Consider the following 24,901-nt stretch of genomic DNA (forward strand, 5'->3'; position numbering starts at 1 on the left):
TTGCCCTTGTGTTTGGCTTGAGGATATTGGCAAGGATGGATATTGAACTAGGGGTCTCCTTAAGATCAGGAAGGGTTGGAGGTTAGTTTTAACGCAGGGGGTGGATCAACTATTTAATCAAGAAGTTCATGAACTTTCCAGGTCTCCCCATTCCCCATGGAGCACATGGGGAATGGCATCATTCTGTGCAATTGTGTTTCAATTATATTATATAGGTACAGAAAAGTGTTGTGCTGATGAATTTGTAGATAACATCTTCCAACCAAATACATCTGTATTCAAAATTAAAGGGATGTTAAGCTTCAACTCTCCATTACAAATGGGTAGTGTTTGGCATGAATACATTGTTTCTACATAATGGGTTGTAATTTATTGATGCAGCACTTCCCTGAAATTCCTAATGGAATTATGTCTCGCATGCTATCAGCGAGCGTCTGTGATAATGTTTTCTCTTGGGTAACATAAGCCTATCTCACTATTATCATACTTAGATTTTGGCAGATCTATAAACTACACAGCTTACATAAAGTTTCCAAATGCAAATTCAACACCTAGCAAAGCAAAGGGATTGGCTCTAATTTAATTTGTATTAATGCTATCATGTACACCAGATGGTGCATCCTTTAACACGTATGCTATGAAAAGGAATCAATTATTTTATATTTGGTTTTCTAGAATATGCTGATAAATATATGATGCCCGAGGACGGAATGTAGGTGGAGGGGGAGGGGACAAGTGGGTGTGAGTCTAGTTGGAGCACAGGCAAAAATATATGGTCCATCTAATCTTTTCCTAAAGGGAAGTGTAGGAGGCCCAGGAGAGAAGGGTGGGAATGGGAATGGGAATGGGAATGGGAAGAGAAGTTAAAGGTTGTTTGCTGAGATGATTTGTCATGTTATAGGAGGGACCTTGTCACGACAGAAAGTTGTTTGATCATGTGCATCAAATCAGGAGATTTTTGCCAATGATAGAGAGTATTTCTTTAGACTGTGATGAGTTAGAAGTGTTGACGATCAAAACTAAAAAAAAATTGCATTTGAGTTACTGGGGCTATGGGAATATATTGTTGTTTTCTCTTGGGAACTGTTTGTTTCCTGGATTGATTGAACAGACTTTGCCTTAAACAAGGTTGCCTTGGTCATGGTTGTGTGGTGTCAAGAATGATTGAAAACTCTCACACTTGCAGATACTAGGGCCAGGAACAACTGAATGCAACGAGTGAATGTGTTTACTTCAATAGTTTCTTATTGTTGCTGATTGCGCAATAAGACAATTTTCTTGAACACACCCGATTAGATTAGATCCACATTGTGATAAACTAGCGTTCTGCCACGGAAATAATTGATAGGAATGTGGTGGAATAGACTCGATGGGTCAAATGACCTCCTATATTAGGAATATAGAAATTATCATGACTTCTCTTGCAAATGCAGGAAAAAACTTAGTCATGAGGTTGAATTATTTGTACAGAATTACCAGCCTGTAATCTGCCGACATGGCATTTATTTGACTGTTCCAGTGAACTATCAGGTCAATTAAAACTCCGATGATGCTTAAGAATCAATGGGTTCAATGGTTTCATTGGTTTCTTTATTACCACATGTGCCAAGGTGAGTGAAATAGTTTTTCTGCATACAGATCAGGAAGACGATCACCATACATAAGCACCATCCTCTGGTTAGTACAGAATGTACAGAACAGCTCACTGTGTCTATATGCAAGAGGCGCCATGTTACAGTCCCAGCTGCAGGTGGCCATAAAGTCATGCAGCAGCCGTCACCTCCATTCTGGTCGTCCATGGACCGTCGTCCCTCTCCCACCCATGCTCTCTTCTTCCCTGGCCCACTGTGAGCCTGATGCATACTGGGGTCTGCAAGTACAGATGATCAGGTACTTGGTCCTATACTTTGGGCGTACAGCATGCCAGGATTCTGCACACTGCCAGTGTGGAAGTTTCGATGGAGCGTCAAATTCAATGTGTTTCTCCCATAAGCTCAAACAGTTCATAAATCCCTCTGGTCATTGGACCAGGAATGGAGAATTGAGCAAGGAGCAGTCACATTGGTATTCAACATCAAACATCAACATGTTGGTTGATAATTGCTATGTTTGGTATCTGGTGAGAGTATTCCTATAGATCTTTCACCAGGGATCGCTAGTTCCTTCTACATTACATATCAGGAATCCTTACAGTGCAACACCTTTTTAAAAGTACTGAAATGCAGTACGTATTAGGATTCAGTGTCAATGTAGATGTTTGTAAAATAACCTGCAACATTTTTTCTTTACTTGACAACATTCCCAGCCAGTAGAAGACACAGAGCGCTGGATAACTCAGCACATCAGGCAGCATCTCGGGACAACATGATTTTGCTGCGTAAAAGTGTCGGGACCTTGTAAAAAGCAACTGCAATTCCTTGTTTCCTGGAAAGTAGTTTAAGACAAAACATGAAAATGGAATTTGGGGTCTTTGGGGTCTGTTTTTAAGACACTCATTACGATGTGAAATGTATGCAAGTCACGCAGAGGATGAAACCAAAATTGTTCTTGTTCATAATGTTTAATTGAATTTCAAGTTAATGATGTTACAGTCAAATGTTTGCTTAAAGCATCACCTTGTGGTCTAGTTTGCAGCACTGCAGGTAGATACAAGGGTGCAACATTTTAAAGCTGGACTCATGACATAACTTAGCAAAATTGTGAATATGAACAGTTTTGAAGACTGAGTCCAGCTTTCCATTTTAATCATTCTCTTTTTCCTTTGATGGCTTGTCCTAAGGGCAGCACAGTGGCACAACTGGTAGAGCTGCTGCCTCACAGTGCCAGAGACCCGGGTTCGATCCGGGAGAAAGCTGGAAAAGAGGCGGGAGAAGTTAATTTGAAAGTCAATTTGATTTGCAAAGTTAATTTGATATGAAATGTGACAGTCTGCACTCACGAGGAAGTTTTATATTTTCCTCAAATCTTTCCTCTTTCCAGGATGTGCACCTGAAAATAAATAAAAGGCGATGAGTGTCTCAGAGATAGAACAGACCTCCCTTTCTCGTGATCTGACATTGTCCATAGTCTGCCTGAAAACCCTAGTGGGATCAATTGTCATAAATCATTACGCTTCTACAATGCTTAATTAAGAAAGACCAGAGATTCCCTTCAGCTTCTCTGCAGTTGTTCATTTTGCTTCTTATGAGGTAACAACAGAAAGAAACGCAAGGGAATGCTACGAAGCAAACTTCCCGCTCCACAGTAACTGATTCCAATGTTTAAATATTTTGTTTTTAGAGATACAGCGTGGAACCAGGGACTTTGGTCCAACGAGTCTGTGCCTACCAGCCATTCCCATACCCTAACACTATCCTACAGACTAGGGACAATTTACAATTATCGAACCCAAATTAATGTACATCTTTGGAGGAAACTGGAACCGGGGAAAACCGACGTGGTCACGGGGAGATTGTACAAACTCCGTACAGTCAGCACCCAGTCAGGATTGAACCCGGGTCTCCTGCGCTATAAGGCAGCAACTCCACCGCTGCGCCACCGTGCCACCCTATATTGTGGGCAATTTATTTTATGGCACTGTAGAGTTTAGTTTGGATACAGCACAAAACAGGCTCTTCGGCCCTCTGAATCCACAGTGACCATCGATCACCCGCTCACACTAGTTCTACATTATCCCATTTTCTCATCACAATAGGGGCAATTTCCAGAGGCCAATTAATCTACAAACCCGCGTGTCTTTGGGATGTGGGAGGAAACCGGATCGGTCGGAGGAAAATGCAGGAAGAATGTGCAAACTTCACAAAGACTGCTGCCGAAGGCAGGATCAAATTTAAGTCGCTGGCACTGTGAGACAAGGGCTATACCAGTTGTGCCAATGTGCTGCCCCTAAATTAATTGATTAGGAGTTGACTAAGAGAAAACCATATTGAGGTATATAAGAAATGTTTTTAGATGAAAATAAATGGTGCCAGAATATAAGGGTGGCACAGGCTGCAACTGTAGAAAGGATTAGTGTAAGAGGTAATGCATGCAATGAGCTTTAGGATACAGCGAGAAGGAGAGGTTTTAGGCTCCTGAACAGGAAAGGTGCAGATCACTTTTAAATCCATAAGTTACATTCCCTTATCATGTGATGTCAAGGAAAGGCTATAAACACTTCGTAACACAAAGACAATGGTACTGAACAACATCTTGGTTGGTGTGCTGAAGTTGTGCACAGAGAGTTGTGTTTCTAACCCGACACAGGTATAATGTACCCAAACATGTGGAAATATGCCCACATACTTTCTGTCCACAAACAGGAAATCGTTATCTTCCCAGCTGTTATCAGGCAACCCTGACTATCCTTGATCGTCATCCTATCATGCAGTTATTTTAATCACAGCTTCTATTTAAATACGCAGTGCTGGGGGGAACTTTCTAAGACATTTTCCAGTACAGACTCAATGGTGCACAACCTTTTATCCGAAAGCCTTGACCGTCATTGTCGGATTTTTTTCGATTTCTGAATGTATTTTAATAGACACTTTCTGAGCAGCTGCCTCCTCCCCGCTTCTTGCATAAATGTTAAGTTAGTTTGGACGCATTTTAGAGCTGGGGGGAAACTTTCAAAGACCTACCTGGTTGGCGACTCCATTGCGGATCAGACCGGCCAGGGCGGCGCCGGTTGTAGCTCCGAGTAGGCTTTAACAAGCGCGAAGTGGAGAATGTCGGGACGGCGGCATCGTGGGATACCAGCGGGGAGCCGGCAATGCCTTACCGGGTCGCCGTGCGGCAAGGCGCTGTGGCCGCCTTCTTCCAAATTCGCGGAGCGTCGCTGCAGCTGGGGGCTCCGTCCCCGCGGGCGGCGCCGGTTGGAGCTCCGACCCCGGCAACTCTACCCCTGGCTGCGCGGCTCCAAATCCAAATGTTATCCGATTTGCCGCACGGCGACCCGGTAAGGCATGCCCGCACCCCGCTTATCCTCGCCGCCGACTCCCGACTTCGCGGAGCTGGGGCGTCCGGCCGCGGGCCGCGCTGGATTTGGAGCGCCTCGCAGCCAGGGGTAGAGTTGCCGGGGTCGGAGCTACAACCGGCGCCGCCCGCTGCCCCACCGGCCACAGCGCTGCGGAGCTTACTGCATGGCGACCCGGTAAGGCATTGACCGCTCCCCGCCTCTCCGACCAGGTAGGGGACTAAGAATTAAAGTTTACCCCTTCACCCCCCTTCACATAAAAGCCCTCCAAACTAACTGACTAACATTTAAGCAATGATTTACAGATGTTTAAGCATCTCCCGGTCTCCAGGGAGGAGGCAGCCGCTACAGTAGTACAGACCTGGGTTGACCGTGGGTCGTTTTGGGTCAAGTTTGGCGCCAAACGTGAGCTTTGGTGCGCAGACGACATCTGGAAAAAATGGCCGGTTTTCGGAGCTTTTCGGTTTCTGGAACTCCGGATAAAAGGTTGTGCACCTGTACTTAGTAGGCATTTAACAAGCTGAAGCACATATTAATTCACCGATTACTCAGGATGGTATGCAGTTCTATGCATTAGCTTACAGGAATTGCAAAGAATCAGAAATGCAAGTGTTGCCAAGGAAATAAGTAGTCTATAAAATCTCCCCGAGTTAATGATTTAGATGCACTGATATTAAACCAGTTCAGTTCACACAAGGTCTGAACAGGTTTGTGGATGCTCTTGGCTACATCCACAACTTTGCAATTTCTTGCCGTCTTGGATGGAGCTGTTCCCATAACCATGCTGTGATGCATCCCGATTGAATGCTTTCTACAGCGCATCGTACAGGTTGGTGAGGATGGTTGGGGACATGTCCATATGGAGTTTGCACATGACTGCTGAAGATATACACAAATTCCTGGAACAGCACATATTTCGCTTGGGCAGCTTACAAACCCAGCGTTATGAATGTTGATTTTGGTAACTTCAGATATTCCTGCATTCCATCCTCTCCCCTCTCTCGTCACTTCCCCACATTAGTCATCCTACCAGTTCCGCCGTTGACATTCTTGTATCCCTCTTGTTGTTACAACACCCTCAACAATGGACCATTATGGGCTCTTGAGGTCATTTGTTTCCAGCCCTGATTTGTTTTGGACTTTTCTCACCTCTAGTTTATTCCCCACCGCCCCTCCATCTCTAGTTTCAGTCTCAATGAAGGGTTATGACCCGCAAGGTCACCTATTCTTTTTTCTCTAGAGATGCTGCCTGGCCCGCTGAGTTACTCTAGCATTTAGTGTCTTATCTTCGGTATAAACCAGCATCTGCAGTTCCTTCCTGCACATTCTATGACCGCATTGGTTTTCCCATGTGCTCCAGTTTGTTCCCACATCCCCAACGTTTAGTTCAGTTTTGTTTATTGTCACAGGTACAGTGAAAACCTACAGTGGAAATATGCTGGTAAGTCAATTGGCTACTTCCTGTACATTGCCCCCGGTGCTTGTGGGTGGCAGGACAATCAACGTAGCATGGATGAACATGTGAGAGAGAATGGGTTTCATGAAATGAGGAAGAATGGCACATTGATGTGTCTTGAATGTGTAGACTCATTTGACCAAATAACCATCTTCTGTGTAGTAAGCAAATATAATAAGTATGAGATTCAACCCAATGTTTTTCTGGAGTCCATTCAGCATTGACTGGATTTAATTTAGTTTAGTTTAGAGACACAGTGTGGACGCAGGTCCTGCGGCCCACCAAGTCCTCGCTGACCAGCGATCCCATACACTAGCACTATCCTACACACTGGGGACAATTTATCAAACCCAGGTCTCTGGTGCAATAAGGCAGCAACACAACTGCTGCACCACCATGCCACCCAACTATAAATTTATTACAATTAATTGATAGCGTTATGGATTATTGTATATTTATTTGTGCTTTTACATGAATGAGACTGTGAAGGTGTAGCAAGTAACTAGCGTTCCCCATACACTATTTCTATCTTACAGATTAGGGGCAATTTACAGAAGCCAATTAACCCTACAAACCTGTACATCTTTGGAATGTGGGAGGAAACCGGAGTGCCCGGAGAAATCCCACGTGGTCACAGGGAGAACGCACAAACTCCGTGCAGACAGCACCTGTAGTCAGGATTGATCCTGAGTCTCTGGTGCTGTGAGGCAGCATCTCTACTGCTGCGCCACCGTGCCGCCCTGAAAAAAAAAATAATAATACTCCTCGGTAATCCACACCCTAGATCAGTTTGGCCACCACTGGCCTCCCTATGATTTGTTAGGCATTTGCTTTCGCTGGTTGCCCTCTTGTGTCATTCAGCCTAATCATGGTCCACTCATGGATCCATTGGAATGCAGCCCGGACAGTTCCAAACCTCCTGCACCCAGAATCCACCAAATGATTCGAACGTGGCCAAACGCAGCCCAAAACCTCCATATGTATATAGGTATGTTACAAAACCTACCTGAATCGTGTCTGAGCATCTGCCCTACCCCGTGTGCGCGATTTTGGCGCTGTTTAGAGGGGGCGGGTTTAAAACGCGATTTTTACTAGGCTGTTCCAATCGAAAATGTTCAGCCTAGTAAATCATTAACGGAAAATCGCTGGAAGACCCCGTCGCAAAAGGTATTATTAGTTTTTATGGCCTTGTATAATATTTATAGTAGTTTAAAAATCACTCTCTCAATCCGCAACCTCTCGCAGCCCCAGGGTTTTATAAAGCAAACAATTAAAGGTATGTACCTTATTTTTACATTAAATGGGGCTTGTAAATAACCCTGTATATAAAGTTTTCTATAGCGAGTAGTTCATTTTGGGCTCTTTATATCCCGCAGTATTTTTCTGGGCATTTGAGGGCACAAATCCAGCGCAATGTGAACGTTCTAAACCAGCGCGTTCACAGGAACCCACTAGAAAGCCGAGTTAAATGGACTTTAATTTGCAGCAATTGAACACTAAATTCCTTCCATTTGGCCTATAAATTGATGTAAATGAGATTTAAAAATCATGTTTTATTTTGAATTATTTGTGAATATTATTTGGACACTTGGGCTATTTAAAAATGTTAATCATTTATTAAGAAATGGATAGATGTTTAGAACTAGTAATTGAAGTTTGAAATTAGCTACAATTGGGTAACTAACTAATTATATGCTTTAATTTCAGTCATCCAAGTAAGATTATTTTACACTACACACAGATTTTTTTACACTGCTCTCTCTCCCCATCCCCCCACTCGCAACAAGGGCCGAGTCCCCCTAGTCCTCATCTTTCACCCCACCAGCCGTCACATACAAAAAGTAATCCTCCGTCAGTTTCGCCACCTCCAACGTGACCCCACCACTCGCCACATCTTCCCATCTCCCCCCATATCTGCCTTCCGCAAAGACCGCTAACTCCATAACTCCCTTGTCAATTCTTCCCTTCCCTCTCGGTCCACCCCCTCCCCGGGCACTTTCCCTTGCAACCGCAAGAGATGCAACACTTGTCCCTTTACCTCCCCCCTCGACTCCGTTCAAGGACCCAAGCAATCGTTCCAGGTGCGACAGAGGTTTACCTGCATCTCTTCCAACCTCATCTATTGCGTCCGCTGCTCTAGATGTCAGCAGATCTATATCGGTGAGACCAAGCGGAGGTTGGGCGATCGTTTCGCCGAACACCTCCGCTCGGTCCGCAATAACCAAGCTGACTTCCCGGTGGCTCAGCACTTCAACTCCCCCTCCCACTCCGTCTCCGACCTCTCTGTCCTGGGTCTCCTCCATGGCCACAGCGAGCAGCACCGGAAATTGGAGGAACAGCACCTCATATTCCGTTTGGGGAGTCTGCATCCCGGGGGCATGAACATCGAATTCTCCCAATTTTGTTAGTCCTTGCTGTCTCCTCCCCTTCCTCAGCCCCCCTGCTGTCTACTCCCATCCCCCAGCCTTCGGGCTCCTCCTCCTTTTCCCTTTCTTGTCCCCGCCCACCCCCGCCCGCGATCAGTCTGAAGATGGGTTTCGGCCCGAAACGTTGCCTATTTCCTTCGCTCCATAGATGCTGCTGCACCCGCTGAGTTTCTCCAGCTTTTTTGTGTAACCTTCGATTCTCCAGCATCTGCAGTTCCCTCTTAAACAAGATTATTTTATATTTGTTTCAGAATGCTTCAGTCTATGATAACTGAAAATTTCATTCAGTTCTCTTAATTTTTAAGAAGGTTATGGGCTTTTGACTGTCCACGATCACAGCTTTTTTGTTATGTCCATAGAAAATCAATAGGGAACAAGATGCTAATTTCCGAGTATGAAAATGGCCATAACTTTTTTATTACTTGAGATATGAAAGTGAATTAGGAGTCAAATTAAACTTATTGTTATGCTTTATCTGATGGGATAAATTGCAGACTTGATTTTTTAAATCTCAAAATGTTGTAACATTGCTAATGTATTAGGAAGGAATTGCAAATGGTGGTTTACACCAAAGATAGTCACAAAATGCTAGGCCAACTCAGCGGGACAGTCAGCATCTTTGGAGAGAGGGAATGGGTGAAATGTCAGTCCACAATTATGCACTCCCCATCAACCAAACAAATTAAAAGCCTCGATGCTTCAGAAATAAAAGAGTCACTATCTAGGCAAGAAGAATGAGTACATTTGATGTAAGGGTAGACACAAAAAGCTTGAGTAACTCAGCAGGATAACCAGCATCTCTGGAGAGAAGGAATGGGTGCCGTTTTGGGTTGAGACCCATCTTCAGACTAGTCAGGGGAAAAGGAAACATGAGATATAGACAAATAAGGGTAATGGTGGAATTATATTTACTACCTCTCAATGCTCATTACCAACACGAGAAAAATGAACTGATTCTACAGTACATGATTATAAATTCGGGAGTTGCATGAAGGAAATAATGAACCTTAAGATTCGTCGAAGATACATTATTCGCAACGACCAAATCAATAATCATAGATTAAAGAAATATTGCAAGGAAACAAACTTTTCAAAGTAAAATTGAATATATTTAGTAGAACAATAATAGGTAAATATATATTAATTGGAAATATCAATGGGTAAATATAGTTTAAATACCTATAGGAGCAGTGCTGGAGTGCTGGGTGCTGCTGGTGTACTTTGCAGTTAGTTATTGTGCAGTTATTGTGCACCGTGGGCTGCTGCTGGCGAGGCTGCTGTTTCTCCTTGGCCTGCTGGAATGTTGGAGTACTGGGTGCTGCTCATGTGGTTGGAACCCTGGAGTGCTGCTGGTGTGGTTGATTGTGAACCCTGGAGTGCTGCTCGTGGTTGCTGCCTTACTCGGAGGCAGAGCTGCCCCAAACCATTGGGCTCCACTTTGCACCACCTCGCTGTCTGGCTCTTCAAGGGCTTGGTCTTGTCGGCAGCCAGTCTCTCCACAGCTCTCTGCCGACCCCGCCTGTCCCCATCCTTCATACGGGCCTGTAGCTGCTAAACGCTGGTGTGAGACTGAAGAGGATTTTAATTGCAAATGGTGAAGCCAGAGGAATGTTAATGGAGGCAGGCAGGAGGGGAGAAATGGGAGTGGCCAGTAGACACAAAATGCTAGAGAAACTCAGCGGGTGAGGCAGCATCTATGGAGAGAAGGAATTGGTGATGTTTCAGGTCGATACCCTTCTTTAGTCAGGGGAGGGGGTAGGACAAAAAAAGAATGTAGGCAGAGACAGTGGGACTAGTGAGGGAACTGTGAAGGGGGGATTGAAGCAAGATGTTAGAGAAGTCAATGTTCATACCGCTGGGGTGTAAACTACCCAAGTGAAATATGAGATGCTGATCCTCCAATTTGCACTGGGCCTCAATCTGACAATGGAGGAGGCCCAGGAGAGAAAGGACAGATTAGGAATGGGGGGGAGGGGGGGGAGTTGGTGCTGGGCCACCGGGAGATCAGGTTGGCTAAGACGGACTGAGCGCAGGTGCTCAGCGAATGATCACCGAGCCTGCGTTAGGTGACGCCAATGTAGAGAAGTTGGCACCTGGAACAGCGGATGCAGTGATGAGGTTGGAGGAGATGCAAGTGAACGTCTGCCTCACCTGGAAAGACTGTAGGGTCCTTGAATGGATTTGAGAGGGTAAGGTAAAGGGACAGGTGTTGCATCTCCTGCGATTGCAGAGGAAAGTGCCTGGGGAGAGGGTGCTTTGGTTGGGAAAGGACGAGTTGAGCAGGTAATTACGGAGGAAATGATCGCTGTGGAAAGCAGAAAGCGGTGGAGATGGGAAGATATGGCCAGTAGTGGGATCGCTTTGGAGGTGGTTTCTCCTCCCCCCTCTCGTAACGTCCCGAGGTCCCCCTTGTACTCACCTTCCCCCCCATCAGCCGTTGCATACAGCATATAGATGCGGTGGGCCGAGCAACGAAAATGTGTCTAGAATTTAACTTTCGTGACCCAAGTCTCAGAAATACATTTAATTTTGCACAGATTTAGATAAAATATAATTGAGAACAGTCATAACTCGTCAGTGCCAAAAGTTGCACATTATTTAATTAAATTAATTCGAAAATGAAATGAAAAAATTAAGTGTCATCTAGTGTTTAATGCCCATATTGCACCATGGGGAGCCCATGCTGCAGTCTCTTTCAACCGTATATTCTTATACTACATGTGTGTATGTATGTATATATATGTGAGTGTGTGTGTGCGCACGCACACACACACACACACACACACACACACACACACACTCTCACACTCTCTCTCTCTCTCTCTCTTAATGGCAATGCCTTGCCTGTGCTTGAAACTGCAATGCTTTATTAGGTCCGACTGTGTTTGGAAGGAATAAATTGTTCTTTACGTCGCGCTGATTGCTAAATTTCCAGTGAGTGCAGAAGTCGCACTCCTACCGGGATTTCCGGTAAGTACGGAGGTCACGCTGATTGCCGAAGTGCCGCTGACTGCGGAAACCCCACAGTGGTGAGGCCGTGCTCAGCCATGTGAGTATTCAAGAAAGTTTACTGCCATATATATGGTTTGTGAGTCAGTGAGTGTGTGTGTATGTGTTTGTGAATGTATGTGTGTGTCTGTCTACGTGTGTGTGATTTGGTGTGAGTGTGTGTGGTCGAAGTGACAGCTGCCAGCTCAAGAATCCATTTGGCCCACAATATCCCTACTAGCCCTCAGGAAACCAGTCCCTTCGGCCCGTAACACCATGCTAGCGCTCCAGCAATATTGGAATTGTTGGAGAGGTGGAATATTGTGTTGGGGACCAGCACTGCCGTGTGAAACTGGGATCCAACGGGTCCCACTTAGTCTAGTAACTTTATAGACAAATCAATTGAAAAACAAAATTATCAGCAAGGTTAGCAATACCTTGGAAACCTTGCTATTGTTTTGATGTAATTAGGAGGTAGCCATGATCCCAGGGTCCTCGCTGCCCAGCGACCATAAAACAAAGCGCGGGATTGGTCAATTTGCGTCTGACCTCAAAGTCAAATGTGCATTGATTGGACAATTACTACTCGGGGAAAAATTGAGGTTTTTCTCATATTTTAAAAAAATCTGCAGGTTTTGGTCTTGACGAGTTTCAGGTATGATTTATATAATATTTATACGCAATATGTTAAACATTCAGATAGATCCATGAGTTGGGTCACGAACTTGAACGAAAAAGCTCCTCCGCCCACAGCCTAACATCCTCCAACATTTTTGCCACCTCCAAAGGGATCCCACTGCTTGCCGTATCTTCCCATCTCCAACCCTTTCTGCTTTCCACTTAGGAAACCTGAACGGAAATCTCTGGAGACTTTGCGCCCCACCCAAGGTTTCCGTGCGGCTCTTCTATGTTCCGGCGATTATTTCAAAAAAAAATTCAAAACCGGCCGCGACTAAAAATAGGTTGCCGTTTTTAAAATCGGTAATAGGTTGCAGGTAGTGGAAGGCTACCTGCAACCTCTGGCAACCACCTTCAACTAGCATCGCAACCGGCTTCAACTAAAAAATTACCGATTTTTAAAACGGCAACTTATTTTTAGTTGCGTCCGGTTTTGAATTTTTTAAAATACTCGCCGGAACATAGAAGAAGCGGAAACCATTTTCGACCTTTAGGGAAACTGACAAAAAACCTCCGGGAACCTCCAGTAACCGCACAGAAACCTTGGGTGGGGCACAAAGTCTCCAGAGGTCTCCGTTCAGGTTTCCTAAGTGGGACAGGGGCATAGGCACTTCTCTGCAACTGCAGGAAATGCAAGACCTGTCCCTTTACCTTCCCCCCTTGACTCCATCCAAATGACCCAAACAGTCTTTCCGGGTGAGGCAGAGGTTCACTTGCACCACCTCCAACCTCATCTATTGCATCCGCTGTTCTAGGTGTCAACTTTTCTACATCGGCGAGACCAAGCACAGACTCGGCAATCATTTGCTGAACATCTCGGCTCAGTCCGTCTCAACCAAGCTGATCTCGCGGTAGCCCAGCACTTCAACTCCTCCTCCCATTACGAATCTGACCTTTCTGTCTAATTTGAGGAACAGCACCTCATAAAGTGCATTCAGAAAATATTCAGACCCCTTCACTTTTTCCCCATTTTGTTACAGCATGATTTTAAAATTGACTCATTTTCTTTAATCATCAATCTACCACAATACCGCAGAATGAAGAAGTGAAAAAAGCTGTTTAGAAATTTTTGCAAAGTAATTAAAAATAAATAACTGAAATATCACATTTACATATGTATCACAAATATCAAATTTACATGTATTTACATTTACCCTTTGCTATGACACTCAAAATTGCTTGGGTTCATCTGTTTCTATTGATTATCCTTGAGATGTTTCTACAACTTGATTGGAGTCCACCAGTGGTAAATTAAATTGATTGGACATGGTTTGGAAAGGCACACATCTGCCTGTATAAGGTCCCACAATTGACAGTGCATGTCAGAGCAAAAACCAAGCCATGAAGACGAAGAAATTGTCTGTAGATCTCCGAGACAGGATTGTGTCGAGACACAGATCTGGGGAAGGGTATCAAACAATTTCTGCAGCATTGCAGGTCCTGAATAGCACAGTGGCCTCCGTCATTCTTAAATGTAAGAACTTTGGAATCACCAGGACTCCTCATAGATCTGGCCACCCGGCCAAACCGAGCAATCAGGGAAGAAGGGCCTTGGTCTGGGAGGTGACCAAGAACCTGATGGAGCTCTGTCAGAGCTCCAGAGTTCCTCTGTGGCGATGATAGACCTTCCAGAAGGACAACTATATCTGCAGCCCTCCACCAATCTGGCCTTTATGGTAGTGGCCAGCCGGAAGCCACTCCTCAGTAAAAGGCACATGACAGCCCGCTTGGAGTTTGCCAAAGGCATGAGAAACAAGATTCTCTGGTCTGATGAAACCAAGATTGAACTCTTTAGCCTGAATGCCACCCACAGTGAAGCATGGTGGTGGCAGCATCATGCTGTGGGGATGTTTTTCAGTGGCAGGAGACTAATCAGGATCCAGGGAAAGTGGAACAGAGCAAAGTACAGCGTGATCCTTGATGAAAACCTGCTCCAGAGCATTCTGGACCTCAGACTGGAGCCATGACAAGTCTGTGAATGTCCTTGAGTGGCCCAGCCAGAACCCATACTTGAACCCGATCGAACATCTCTGGAGGGACCCGAAAATAGCTGTGCATTGACACTCCCCACTCAATCTGACAATGGTCTGAATACTTATGTAAATGTGATATTTCAGTTATTTATTTTTTAATTACTTTGCAAAAATGTCTAAATACCTGTGTAGATTGATGATTAAAAAAATGAATAGGGCTGTAATGTAACAAAATGTGGAAAAAGTAAAGGGGTCTGACTATTTTCTGCAGCACCCCAGCAGTATGAACATTAACTTCTCTACTTCTTCAGATAACCCTTGCTCTCTCTCTTCATTTCCCTCCTCACTCTACACACCTTCTCAGTTCTGCCACTAGTTCCACTATCTTCTTTGTCCTATCCGCTCCCCTGACATCAGTCTGAAGAAGGTTCTCGACCCCTCTCCAAAGATGCTGCATTTTGTGTCTACCTTCGATTTTACCAGCCACTGCAGTTCTTTCAGTTCCCTAGGGTGCCATTCTTCCAATGCATGTCCCAGTCTCCCCATGAACTCATCAAGTGACCTCATCAATTCCCATTAATTTAGTTTAGAGTTTAGAGATAGAGCATGGAAACAGGCCCTGTGGCCTGCCGAATCAACACCGACCATCAATCACCCTGTCACACTAGTTATCCCACTTATTCATCCTCTACCTACACATTAAGGGCAATTTCTTTTACAGAGGCCAATTAACCTACAAACCCACACCTTCTTTGGGATGTGGGATATGTCTGGAGCAACTAGAGGAAACCCCTGTGGTCACAGGGAGAGCGTGCAAACTCCACACAGACAGCAACCGTCGTTAGGGTCGAACCCAAATCTCTGGCTCTGTGAGGCAGCAGCTCTACGTGCTGCACCACTGTGCTGCCTTATTTCTTCATTGACTCTTTGTTCTCATGTCCTGCGCTACTTTTGTCTGATGATAAGCAGAGGCCCAGAATTGAGATGTTAATATTTTGTTTTGTTGTTTATTTCATTTTTCTGCATGTTCATCTAATTTTCCTGTGGACAGTATCTACGGAAGTTTCAACAGTACACAGGACTCGTGGGACTGAGCTCTAGGGGGAGGTTGAGAGGGCTAGGGGCTTTATTCCCTGGAGAGTAGGATGATGAGGGGTGATCTTACAGAGGTGTCCCAAATCATGAGAGGAATAGATCGGGCAAAGGTAGTATTTTGCCCAGTGTAAGGGAATCGAGAATCAGTAGACATAGGGTTAAGGTGAGGAGGACCTGAGAGATAACATTTTTCCACAAAGGGGGGTGGGTGTATGGAACAAAGTGCCAGAGGAGGTAGTTGAGGCAGGCACTATCTCAATGAGACATTTAGACAGGTACATGGATAGGTAGGTTTAGAGGGCCAAAAGCAGGCATGTGGGACTAGTTTAGAGGCATGTTGGTCGGCGTGGGCAAGTTGGGCAGAAAGGCCTGTTTCCACGATGCAGTAAATCCCTGGATTACATAGAAATACAGAATTGTTAAGGAACAGATGCTCTCCTCAGGGCCTGATTCATCTATAAACTAGACAAGTTTAAGCTTAGGGCCTCGAGGTCTAGGGGGGGCCTCGCAGAGCCGGATTTACCACTTGGTTTCATAGGCTGAAGCCTAGGGCCTCGAAATCTAGGAGGCCTCCGGCCAAGGCAGGACACGTACCGTTCAACTCTGGGCGGGCCCCCTCTCTATCTCTCTCTCTCTCTATCTCCATCTCCCCCCGCTGTCCGTGTCCGGGCCGCCACGGCAGGCTGTCTTGCACATGCGCATTGCTGCGGCCTGCACGTCCTCCCCCCTGCACATGCGCACAAACACGGCCAGCGCATCATCGGCCGCCCTGCGCATGCGCACTGCAACGGCAGCGGCAACTGGTCGGCACTGGGCACTCCCTCCCTCGCTTTGAATTGTGGGAGATTTGGCCGCCATGGCTGCCCGGTCGCTGCCAGCGCTGAAAACCAACGCGGAGGGGGCCTCACAAGTGGAACAGCTTAGGGCCTCTCTTCATCGAAATCCGGCCCTGCTGTCATCCCCCACATGCAGGTGATGGGCTGTTCTTGCAGGGAGGGTGTGGATTCTGTACAGGGTTAGCTATTGCTTACGATGGATGTCAAAACCCGGTGGTTTCACTGTGGGGTCCGTTGTTGGTGTTGGCATCTTTCCAGGCTCTGCGCCACTCAGTCTTGGAGTCAAAGTCTTCCAGGGATTTAACGGAAGACCAGAAATGTTTGCGGGACTTCAGACGTATGCTGGGCAGATTGTTCAAGTCAGCATTTGAAATGGCCTGCACCCAAAGCCCTAAGTGTCTCTGGCAAACAGAGAACAGATGCTCAGGAAAGCAGTCGCCTATCTAGGTTTGGACTCTCCCATGTTATGGAGGCCAAGTCAGGAGCATTAATGCAACAGATGAGTTTAGACGAGGGGAATGTGAAGGCAAGCAAGATGAGGACTTTCATGCCAGGACATGTCTTCCTTCTTCAGTAAATAGGGCTTGGCTCCTGCTGTTTGATGGTGCTCTCACCCACATCTCCTCCACTCCCTGCACATCTGCTTTCACCCCCACCTCCCCCAGACAGAATAAGGATAGTCCTCTCGGTCCTACCCATTGTTCCCATCAGCTCATTTACCCACTGCACCATTATTTGGTCCCATATTCCCATCGGATTCTATCAGCTGCAGCCCTGAGTTACCTTCAAAATCACATCCCAGCCTCTGTTGTTATCTCCACCACCTGCATCAGGTTAACACCCACCTCTCCTTACCTGGATCCATTTATTATGTGCCAGAACTTGCCTCGTCCCTCACCTCCCCCTCCACGCTTTCAGCCCAGAGGAAGGGTGTTGACCCGAAATGCTGATTGCCCATTTCCCTCCACAGATGCTGCTTGACCCACTGAGTTCCTCCTGCAGTTTGATTCTTGCCCCAGATTCCAGCATCTACAGTCCTTTTTGTCCCGGACTAATAGTCCAGTATCCCTTAAGCCTTTTTAACTACATTATCTAGCTGTGATTTAACCATTTAACACCCATTAAATATCTGTTGCTGAAGTTGTGATTGATTACAGCAAGAGAAGCATTAGTCTTTAAAAATTTACATTCGTTGCAATTAAATATTCACTGCTGCATTTCATCATATTTCCACAAGAGGGCAGATCTCGGTTCTTGCAGACTTCAGCCAAAAAATTGGCAAAAATTTACGATACGATAGAACTTTATTTATCTCAAGAAGGAAATTAATTGGCCAACAGGCATAAAAAACACAAAATACATGAACGATGAAATTAAAGTGACGAGTGGAAAGGCTTCGGGGATGCGCAAAGATTGAGGAGGTGGGGGGAGTCAGTCTCAGTCTACCCCATGACAGAAGGGGGAGGAGTTGTAAAGTTTGATAGCCACAGGGAAGAAGGATCTCCAGTGGCGTTCTGTCCTGCATCTTGATGGAACCAGTCTGTTGCTGAAGGTGCTCCTCAGGTTGCCAGTGTGTCATGGAGGGGGTGAGCTGTATTGCCCAAGATGCTCCGCAGTTTGAGGAGCATCCTCCCCTCCAAGACCACCTCCCTTGAGGTCCAAAGTCCTGAAGCATTGTCCCCCATGAGGTGACCCTCCCAGTTAGGGGAACTCAGGTGCATGTGTAATATCAGCCTCTGCAAGTGAACAAATGCCGACATTTGCACTGCATTATGTAGACATGTAACTATCACGAGAGAGTGAAGGCTATACCAGGTGACTGTAAAGTGGCTTGAGCCTTGTGAAACCAATGTACCACCATGCTATAAAACAATTTACCACCATGCTATAAGAGTTTGTGAGGTTACAAAATGTTGTTGCCCTTATGGACTGTTTTAATTTTGTGATAGTCATTACTTTTATTTCTGTAATTAACTTTCTAGCTCCTCAAATGCTATTAATTGTAGATGGAAATTGTCTTCCAACTACACATCAGTAATAACAAACCGTCCATTCAGTTACTTCATATATTTTTAATATTTGGTTCCCTAATGACCATAATGCAAGTGTTTTGATTTTTTTAATTTCAACTAAAACAACACATGTCATTCTATGTAGGAAGGAATTGCAGATGTTGGTTTAAATCAAAGATAGACACAATTTGCTCAGTGGGACAGGCAGCATCTCTGGAGAGAAGGAATGAGTGATGTTTCAGGTCGAGACTTTTCTTCAGACTGAAGGTATGTCTGAAGTAGGGTCTCGACCCGAAATGTCGCCCATTCCTTCTCTCCAGAGATGCTGCCTATCCCATTGAGTTACTCCAGTATTTTGTGTTCATATCATTCGACCTGCCGTCCTTCATTAAAAATCAATTATATATTATTTTATATAACTGTGTTTCTTAAGAATATAGAGTCTGCTCAATGAACAATTGATGCACACCCCTGGTGGATTGCGGCCTGCAGGAGGAGTTCGCTGAGCCTGTTCCCTGTTTGTTGGACCCGACAGACTGGCCTGGATGGAGGAGGCCAAAGCACCGGCCCCTGTTCATCCCCAAAGACCAGAGACTGGGACGACGGTCGGCGACAATGGATGCAAGTCAAGGCCAGTAGGAGAGGAGTGGAAACTGGAGTCTGGCCTACCAAGCCCTCATAGTCAGCTGCAGGAGACCCTTGGGAAAGAAAGGTGGATGGGCAAGGAGAGGGATGTGGCATCCAAGGAAGGCGAGCATCCACAACGGCCTGGGAATTGCCTGGAACAGGCACCACTCACAAGAACTAGAGTGTGGACTTTGAAAATGCAGCCAAAAAATGGGACCCTTTGCATTCGGGCACTGTAGACTGTTTCTCTATACTTGCTTATCAGGATCAGGAGCATGGCAATCTCTACTGGACTGTTTGTAAGTTAAAGAATTTCACTGTGTTAGCACTTCGCACATGTGACAAAAAAAGCACCATTGAACCTTTGAACCATGGTGGCACTGGCGCATTGGTAGTGTTGCTGCCTCACAGCGCCAGAGACCCGAGTTCGATCCTGACTACGGGTGCTGTCTGTATGGAGTTTGTACATTCTCCCCGTGACCGCTTGGGTTTTCACCGTGTACTCTGGTTTCCTCCCACACTTCAAAGACGTACAGGTATATAGGTTCATTGGCTTCGGTAAAGATTGTAAATTGTCCCTAGTGTGTTGCATAGTGTTAGTGTACGGGGATCGCTGGACGGCATGGACGTGGTGGGCTGAAGGTCCTGTTTCGTTTCCACGCTGTATCGCTAAACTAAACAAAACATTGCAATTTCCTTTGCTTTTTCAATCTTCAACAATGGATTGTTGAGCAGCTGATTACTTTGGTGAGAAATGATTTAATTCCTTAAGATTTTGTCAATCACTTACTGAGTTTGGAATAAACAAAAATGTGAAAATACATACAGTAGTTTTCAAAAAATAAACATTAATCCAGAAGGTAATAACCAACCATTTCCAGGGAAAGGGCTTTTTACAGTATGTCCGAGCTACAATTGTAACATTTATTAGAAATGTATAACTTGAAGGGTAACAGATAGCGCCTAAAATGTGACGACACTCGTGTATAGATATAGTGTGGTTTACTATATTTCACTCTTATACTTAGTATGATTGTGCCTAATGTATAGTAGGATTGTCATTGAACTGTGCAAAAATTAATTTCACTGTACTTTGGTACACATGACAATAAAGTACCATTGAACCAATGAGCCCCATTGCTCAATATATTGTGCAGTATGATACTCATCGGCGGTCACTCGAAACGAGTATGACAGTCCTCTCATGGAGGACGCCTGTGCGTGACTTTGATTAACACGGGGAGACTGGTGCACAGACAGCCACCCAAGAGTCAAGAGTCAATTTAATTGTCATTTGGACCCCTGGAGGTCCAAACGAAATGCCGTTTCTGCAGCCATACATTACACACAAATAGACCCCAGACACAACATAATTACATTTAACATAAACATCCATCACATAGCTGTGATGGAAGGCCAAATAAACTTATCTCTCCACTGCACTCTCCCCCCCCCGATGTCAGAGTCAAAGTCATAGCCCCCGGCTGGCGATGGCGATTGTCCCGCGGCCATTAAAGCCACGCCGGGTGGTGCGAGGTCGCACACCGGGTCTTGATGTTGGAGCCCCCGGTGTGCGCTCGCAGAGTCCGCGGCCATTCCAGCCGCGCGGGGCGGTGATGTCAGGCCCCGCTCCAGGAGCTCTTCGACCCCGCAACTCGGGTGGGAGAAGTCGCCGCTGCAGGAGCCCTGAAAAGCGGTCTCCCTCCAGGGAGCCGCGGGCTCCCGGTGCCGTCGTCCACAGACCTGTCGTTGGAGCCTCCGACTCTCCGGTAGCAGCAGCAGCAGCAGCAGCAGCAACGCTCCTCCACCGCTCCACCCGCTCTGGACTCGGCCAGCTCCGCGACGGCAACGGTGAGTCGACACCTGAGTCCCCGGCTTCTTCCTGTTGGAGGCCGCTCCTCGTTGCGGCCTCAACGACAGCTGAGACCCGACGAGAAAAGGTCGGGTCTCCAGTGCAGGGAGAGATTCAAAAAGTTTCCCCCCCCCCTCCCACCCCACCCCCCCCCCCCCCACACACACACCCCAACATAAAATAACAAAAACTACATAAAAACACAGACAAAAAATAATAAAAACGCGGACAGGCTGCAGAGGCAGCTGCTGGCCAGAGCCGCGCCGCCTACCGGAGAGCCCATGGTCCTTGACAGATCTGGGTCAGGATCCAGTGGCATGGAGTCCAAGACGACCGGAGACCATTTTCTGCTGCAGCCTTCATAGCTGTTGTGATGCTCCGCTAAACTCAGCCATCATCCTCCGCATGTTCCACCGTTGAGGTCTTGGTTGGATTGCTCTTTACGGCAGCACAACATTACTTCTTAGTGATCTTAAGGAGAATCTTGCTCAGACACCGTGGTGAAATAATTTATACCATTTAAACTTCTATTGTATCTTAAAATAAATTACTTAAAAGCACCTTTGATTGTTCACAAATACCATTTGGTTAATCAGGACACTACCAAAACTAGCAAATGTTTTGAATTAGCCTGCAGAAAGTTAGTTACATGCAATTACTCTTTGCAAAGCAACTAAGCACGCTAAACAGATGGTTTATAGTTAACCAATAGTTGACCACAGCAAGATGTCTGTGGTCATCACCCACGAAGGAATTATACAGAATTTCTAATACAGATATTAATCATTAGAGCATGAGACATGTAAACTAAAGTCGATCCTGCTGTCATTTGTGCAATAATTTCCTGCTTTTTCTTGTGGAATTAGTTAATTACATGTTAGCAATTTCATTTTTAACTCTAACCTGATTTGGTATTTGTAAATAACAAGGTGACTTGGGTAAACCTTGCTAACTTCATTTGAAGACACAGTGCTGGAATAACTCAGCGGGTTAAGCAGTATCCATGGAGAACATGGATAGATCGGTTTGGGACCCTTATCGCACCCTGGCCACTCCAATGATGTCCATGAATCGCAGACTTCAAGCAGTCATTGCACGCAAAGGATGATGCAGGTTTAAACCATAGATAGACACAAAATGCTGGAGTAACTCAGCAGGCAGGCAGCATCTCTGGATAGAAGGAATGGGTGGCGTTTCAAATCGAGTCCCTTCTTCAGACTGAGAGTTAGAGGAGAGGGAGACAGAGATATGGAAATGTAAGGTGACATCAAAAGAGATGCGAATCAAGGAAAAGGTAGAATAGATGATTGTTAGAAGAAGGTAACAAAGATAAAAATAAAGAAAAAGATAAAAATTTAATCAGGGAGACAATCAGACTAGGAATTGAATACTTTATTGTCTTTATACTTTATTGTCACATGTAACAAGTCACAGTGAAATTCTTTGCTTGCAAGTAAGGGAGAGGGATGGAGAAAGTGGGAAAGCAAGGGGTAATTCAAGTTAGGGAAGTCAGTATTCATACCGCTGGAGTGTAAACATGGGTTGCTATCAGGTCTCACAGGACCATTCAGTGCACACCTGCACGTCGCTGCCTCATCCAGGCAGCAGGTGGCGCCATGGACGGCGGTGAACCTGCCGCTCGCTTTAACCAATGTCAATAATCCAACCTAACCTGCTGGCGGGACAAGCCAATGATTGACATACAGTTAGACCAATGGGAAACAGGGACGCGCGGCACCTACCCTGGTATTGGCCAGGGGCGGAGGCGAGAGGTCCAATGGGCGGGAGATGGGGCGGGGCCCGGGCGCGGAGGGTGAGGTTACTGTGAGAGGTCGCGGCGGCGGCGGAGGCTCCGGCTCCTCCAAGGGAAGATGGCGGACGATCGGAAGCGGGCGGATAACGCCAAGCACCGGCGAGGGGAGCAGCTCAAGCGCTGGCTGGGCTCCGAGACCGACCTGGAGCCGCCGGTCTTCAAGAAGAAGAAGACGCGGGTGAAGTTCGACGACGGCGCCGTGTTCCTGGCTGCCTGCTCGAGCGGCGACACCGAGGAGGTGAAGCGGCTGCTGGACCGCGGCGCTGACATCAACTACGCCAATGTGGACGGGCTGACGGCGCTGCACCAGGTACTGCGGGAGGGCAGGGCAGGGTGTGAGGGTGGGACAGGACAGGCCCGGCTCTACAACCCCCACACCCCGGCTCTGCACCCTCTCAACCCTCCGGCTCTGCACCCTCTCAACCCGCCGGCTCTACAACCCCCACACCCCGGCTCTACAACCCCCACACCCCGGCTCTGCACCCTCTCAACCCGCCGGCTCTGCACCCTCTCAACCCTCAGGCTCTGCACCCTCTCAACCCTCAGGCTCTGCACCCTCTCAGTCCTCAGGCTCTGCACCCTCTCAGTCCTCAAGCTCTGCACCCTAGTCCCCGGCTCTGCACCCCCTCAACTTCTGCACCCTCTCAACCCTCAACATCCCCTCAACCCTCCGGCTCTGCACCCCCTCAGGCCCCCGTCCCGTTGTCACCCGGGGAGCAAACCAGCTCCCCTCCTCTCCTCACACAGGACATCCCATTGATCCATCAGCCTGTCCTTGCCTCCCAGACCAAAGAGCAGGGGTTTGTTTGCATCAGTTTACCCCGCACTTCTCCAGTCCTTGTCCCCAAATGCAGGGACCAGAGGTTTGTTTACACTACGTTTCCCTGCACTTCCCCAGTCCTAGTCCCCCCCGATCAGAGGCGTGTTTGCACCATGTTTCCCCGCACTACAGTGTGCGGATCTGCCCTGTGTTATCCTTCATGTAACGTAGGGCTCTGTCCGTCCTTCTGGGTCGTCGGCAAATGCAATTGGTGCAAGGAACTGCAGATACTGCAATATTAAGCAAAACACTAAGTGTTGGAGTAAGTCAGTAGATCAGGCGGTGGACTGGAAAGGTCCCAAGAAATGTTGCCCCTCCATACCCTCCACAGATACCACCTGGCCCCGCTGAGTTACTCCAACACTGTTTCACTCAGGATTCCAGCACCTCGTGTGTCCTGGACTATTCTTGATACATTACTGTGTTCGTCCTGTCTCTTTTGAGTCGCTGGCAAATACTTTTGATGGCAATAATTTTGATGACAATTCGGTGAGTCAGGTAACATCTGTGGAGATAAGTGATTGAATCAAGGTCCCGACCTAAAATTTCGTCTGACCATTCCCTCCACAGATGCTGCCTGACCCCTCAAAGGTCCTCCAACACTTTGTGAAATGCATTTGATGGTCAGTGTGGTGCAGGGTTAGGAGCGGCATTTCGTCCAATTCCTTACCATCCTTTCCTCGCTTTCCTCCCCTATAACTAGCCGACTGGTAACGCTACCGATATGGAATAAACCCGATCCTGCAGCAAGTGCACAGTTGCACGAAGGGTATGGGTTGTCGGTTATTCCCATATAACGCGGTAACCGGTGCACCAAGTAACTACGCCTGTGCTTTTAGCACGGAATGTTGAAACTGCAATAAACAAGTCATGTTTTAGAACTTGCTACTACTTTTATTTGGCTTATTATTTGAGGTACCCTGAGAGTAAACATAAACTTAAATTGTTCTACCACCCCTATGAAATTAAGCATTTTTTGCCTTTCTGTATTAATATTGACATTGTAGCAATGTCATAAAGAGGTGTGCCTTTTCTTTGATTGAATATCTCTAAATGAAAAGCTTGCATTTCATAGTGAAAAACGAGTTTAAGTTGTGAGTGACCAGCTGTTAAGAAACAGCAATATGTTGGTTCTTGTTGGAATAGTTATTGATTGAGGTTCAATGAAATGTTTGATTTGGCTGTCTAACTATAAATAGGCAGCAGATATCCTGTTCTAGTGATGATGTGTAGTAGATTTATCACCGCTTCTGACATTTCTCGGAGACGCAAGAGACTGCAGGTGCTGGAAATTAGAGAAACAAACAATCTGCTGGAGGAACAGTGGTTTGAGCAGCATTTGTTGGAGGTATAAGCAGGGGTTTGACCTAG

The 24,901-nt window shown here is 46.3% G+C and overlaps 1 protein-coding gene and 1 long non-coding RNA gene across 4 annotated transcripts in view; one reads left to right on the forward strand and one right to left on the reverse strand.

The window, feature by feature from the left end:
• Nucleotides 1–2,501: 2,501 nt before the first annotated feature.
• Nucleotides 2,502–10,612, reverse strand: LOC129708644 (uncharacterized). 2 transcript variants are annotated; one of them, XR_008725389.1, is made up of 4 exons: nucleotides 10,016–10,612; nucleotides 6,986–7,150; nucleotides 2,939–2,988; nucleotides 2,502–2,852 (listed from the first exon to the last, which is right to left on the reverse strand). It is a non-coding gene; the product is annotated as an uncharacterized LOC129708644 (long non-coding RNA). The 2 variants fall into 2 exon arrangements; XR_008725388.1 differs by lacking the exon at nucleotides 6,986–7,150 and having other exon boundaries at nucleotides 2,524–2,852.
• Nucleotides 10,613–22,696: 12,084 nt separating this feature from the next.
• LOC129708645 (protein phosphatase 1 regulatory subunit 12A-like) overlaps nucleotides 22,697–24,901 on the forward strand; it is a 171,374-nt gene continuing 169,169 nt past the window's right edge. For both annotated transcript variants that reach the window (XM_055654530.1, XM_055654531.1), the window contains exon 1: nucleotides 22,697–23,020. In XM_055654530.1, coding sequence (XP_055510505.1) covers nucleotides 22,769–23,020 — 252 coding nt within the window. In that variant the 5' untranslated portion in view covers nucleotides 22,697–22,768. The remainder of the gene's footprint in view (nucleotides 23,021–24,901) is intronic.

The sequence above is a fragment of the Leucoraja erinacea genome, chromosome 24 (genome assembly GCF_028641065.1).
Source record: "Leucoraja erinacea ecotype New England chromosome 24, Leri_hhj_1, whole genome shotgun sequence".
Classification (NCBI taxonomy): domain Eukaryota; kingdom Metazoa; phylum Chordata; class Chondrichthyes; order Rajiformes; family Rajidae; genus Leucoraja; species Leucoraja erinaceus.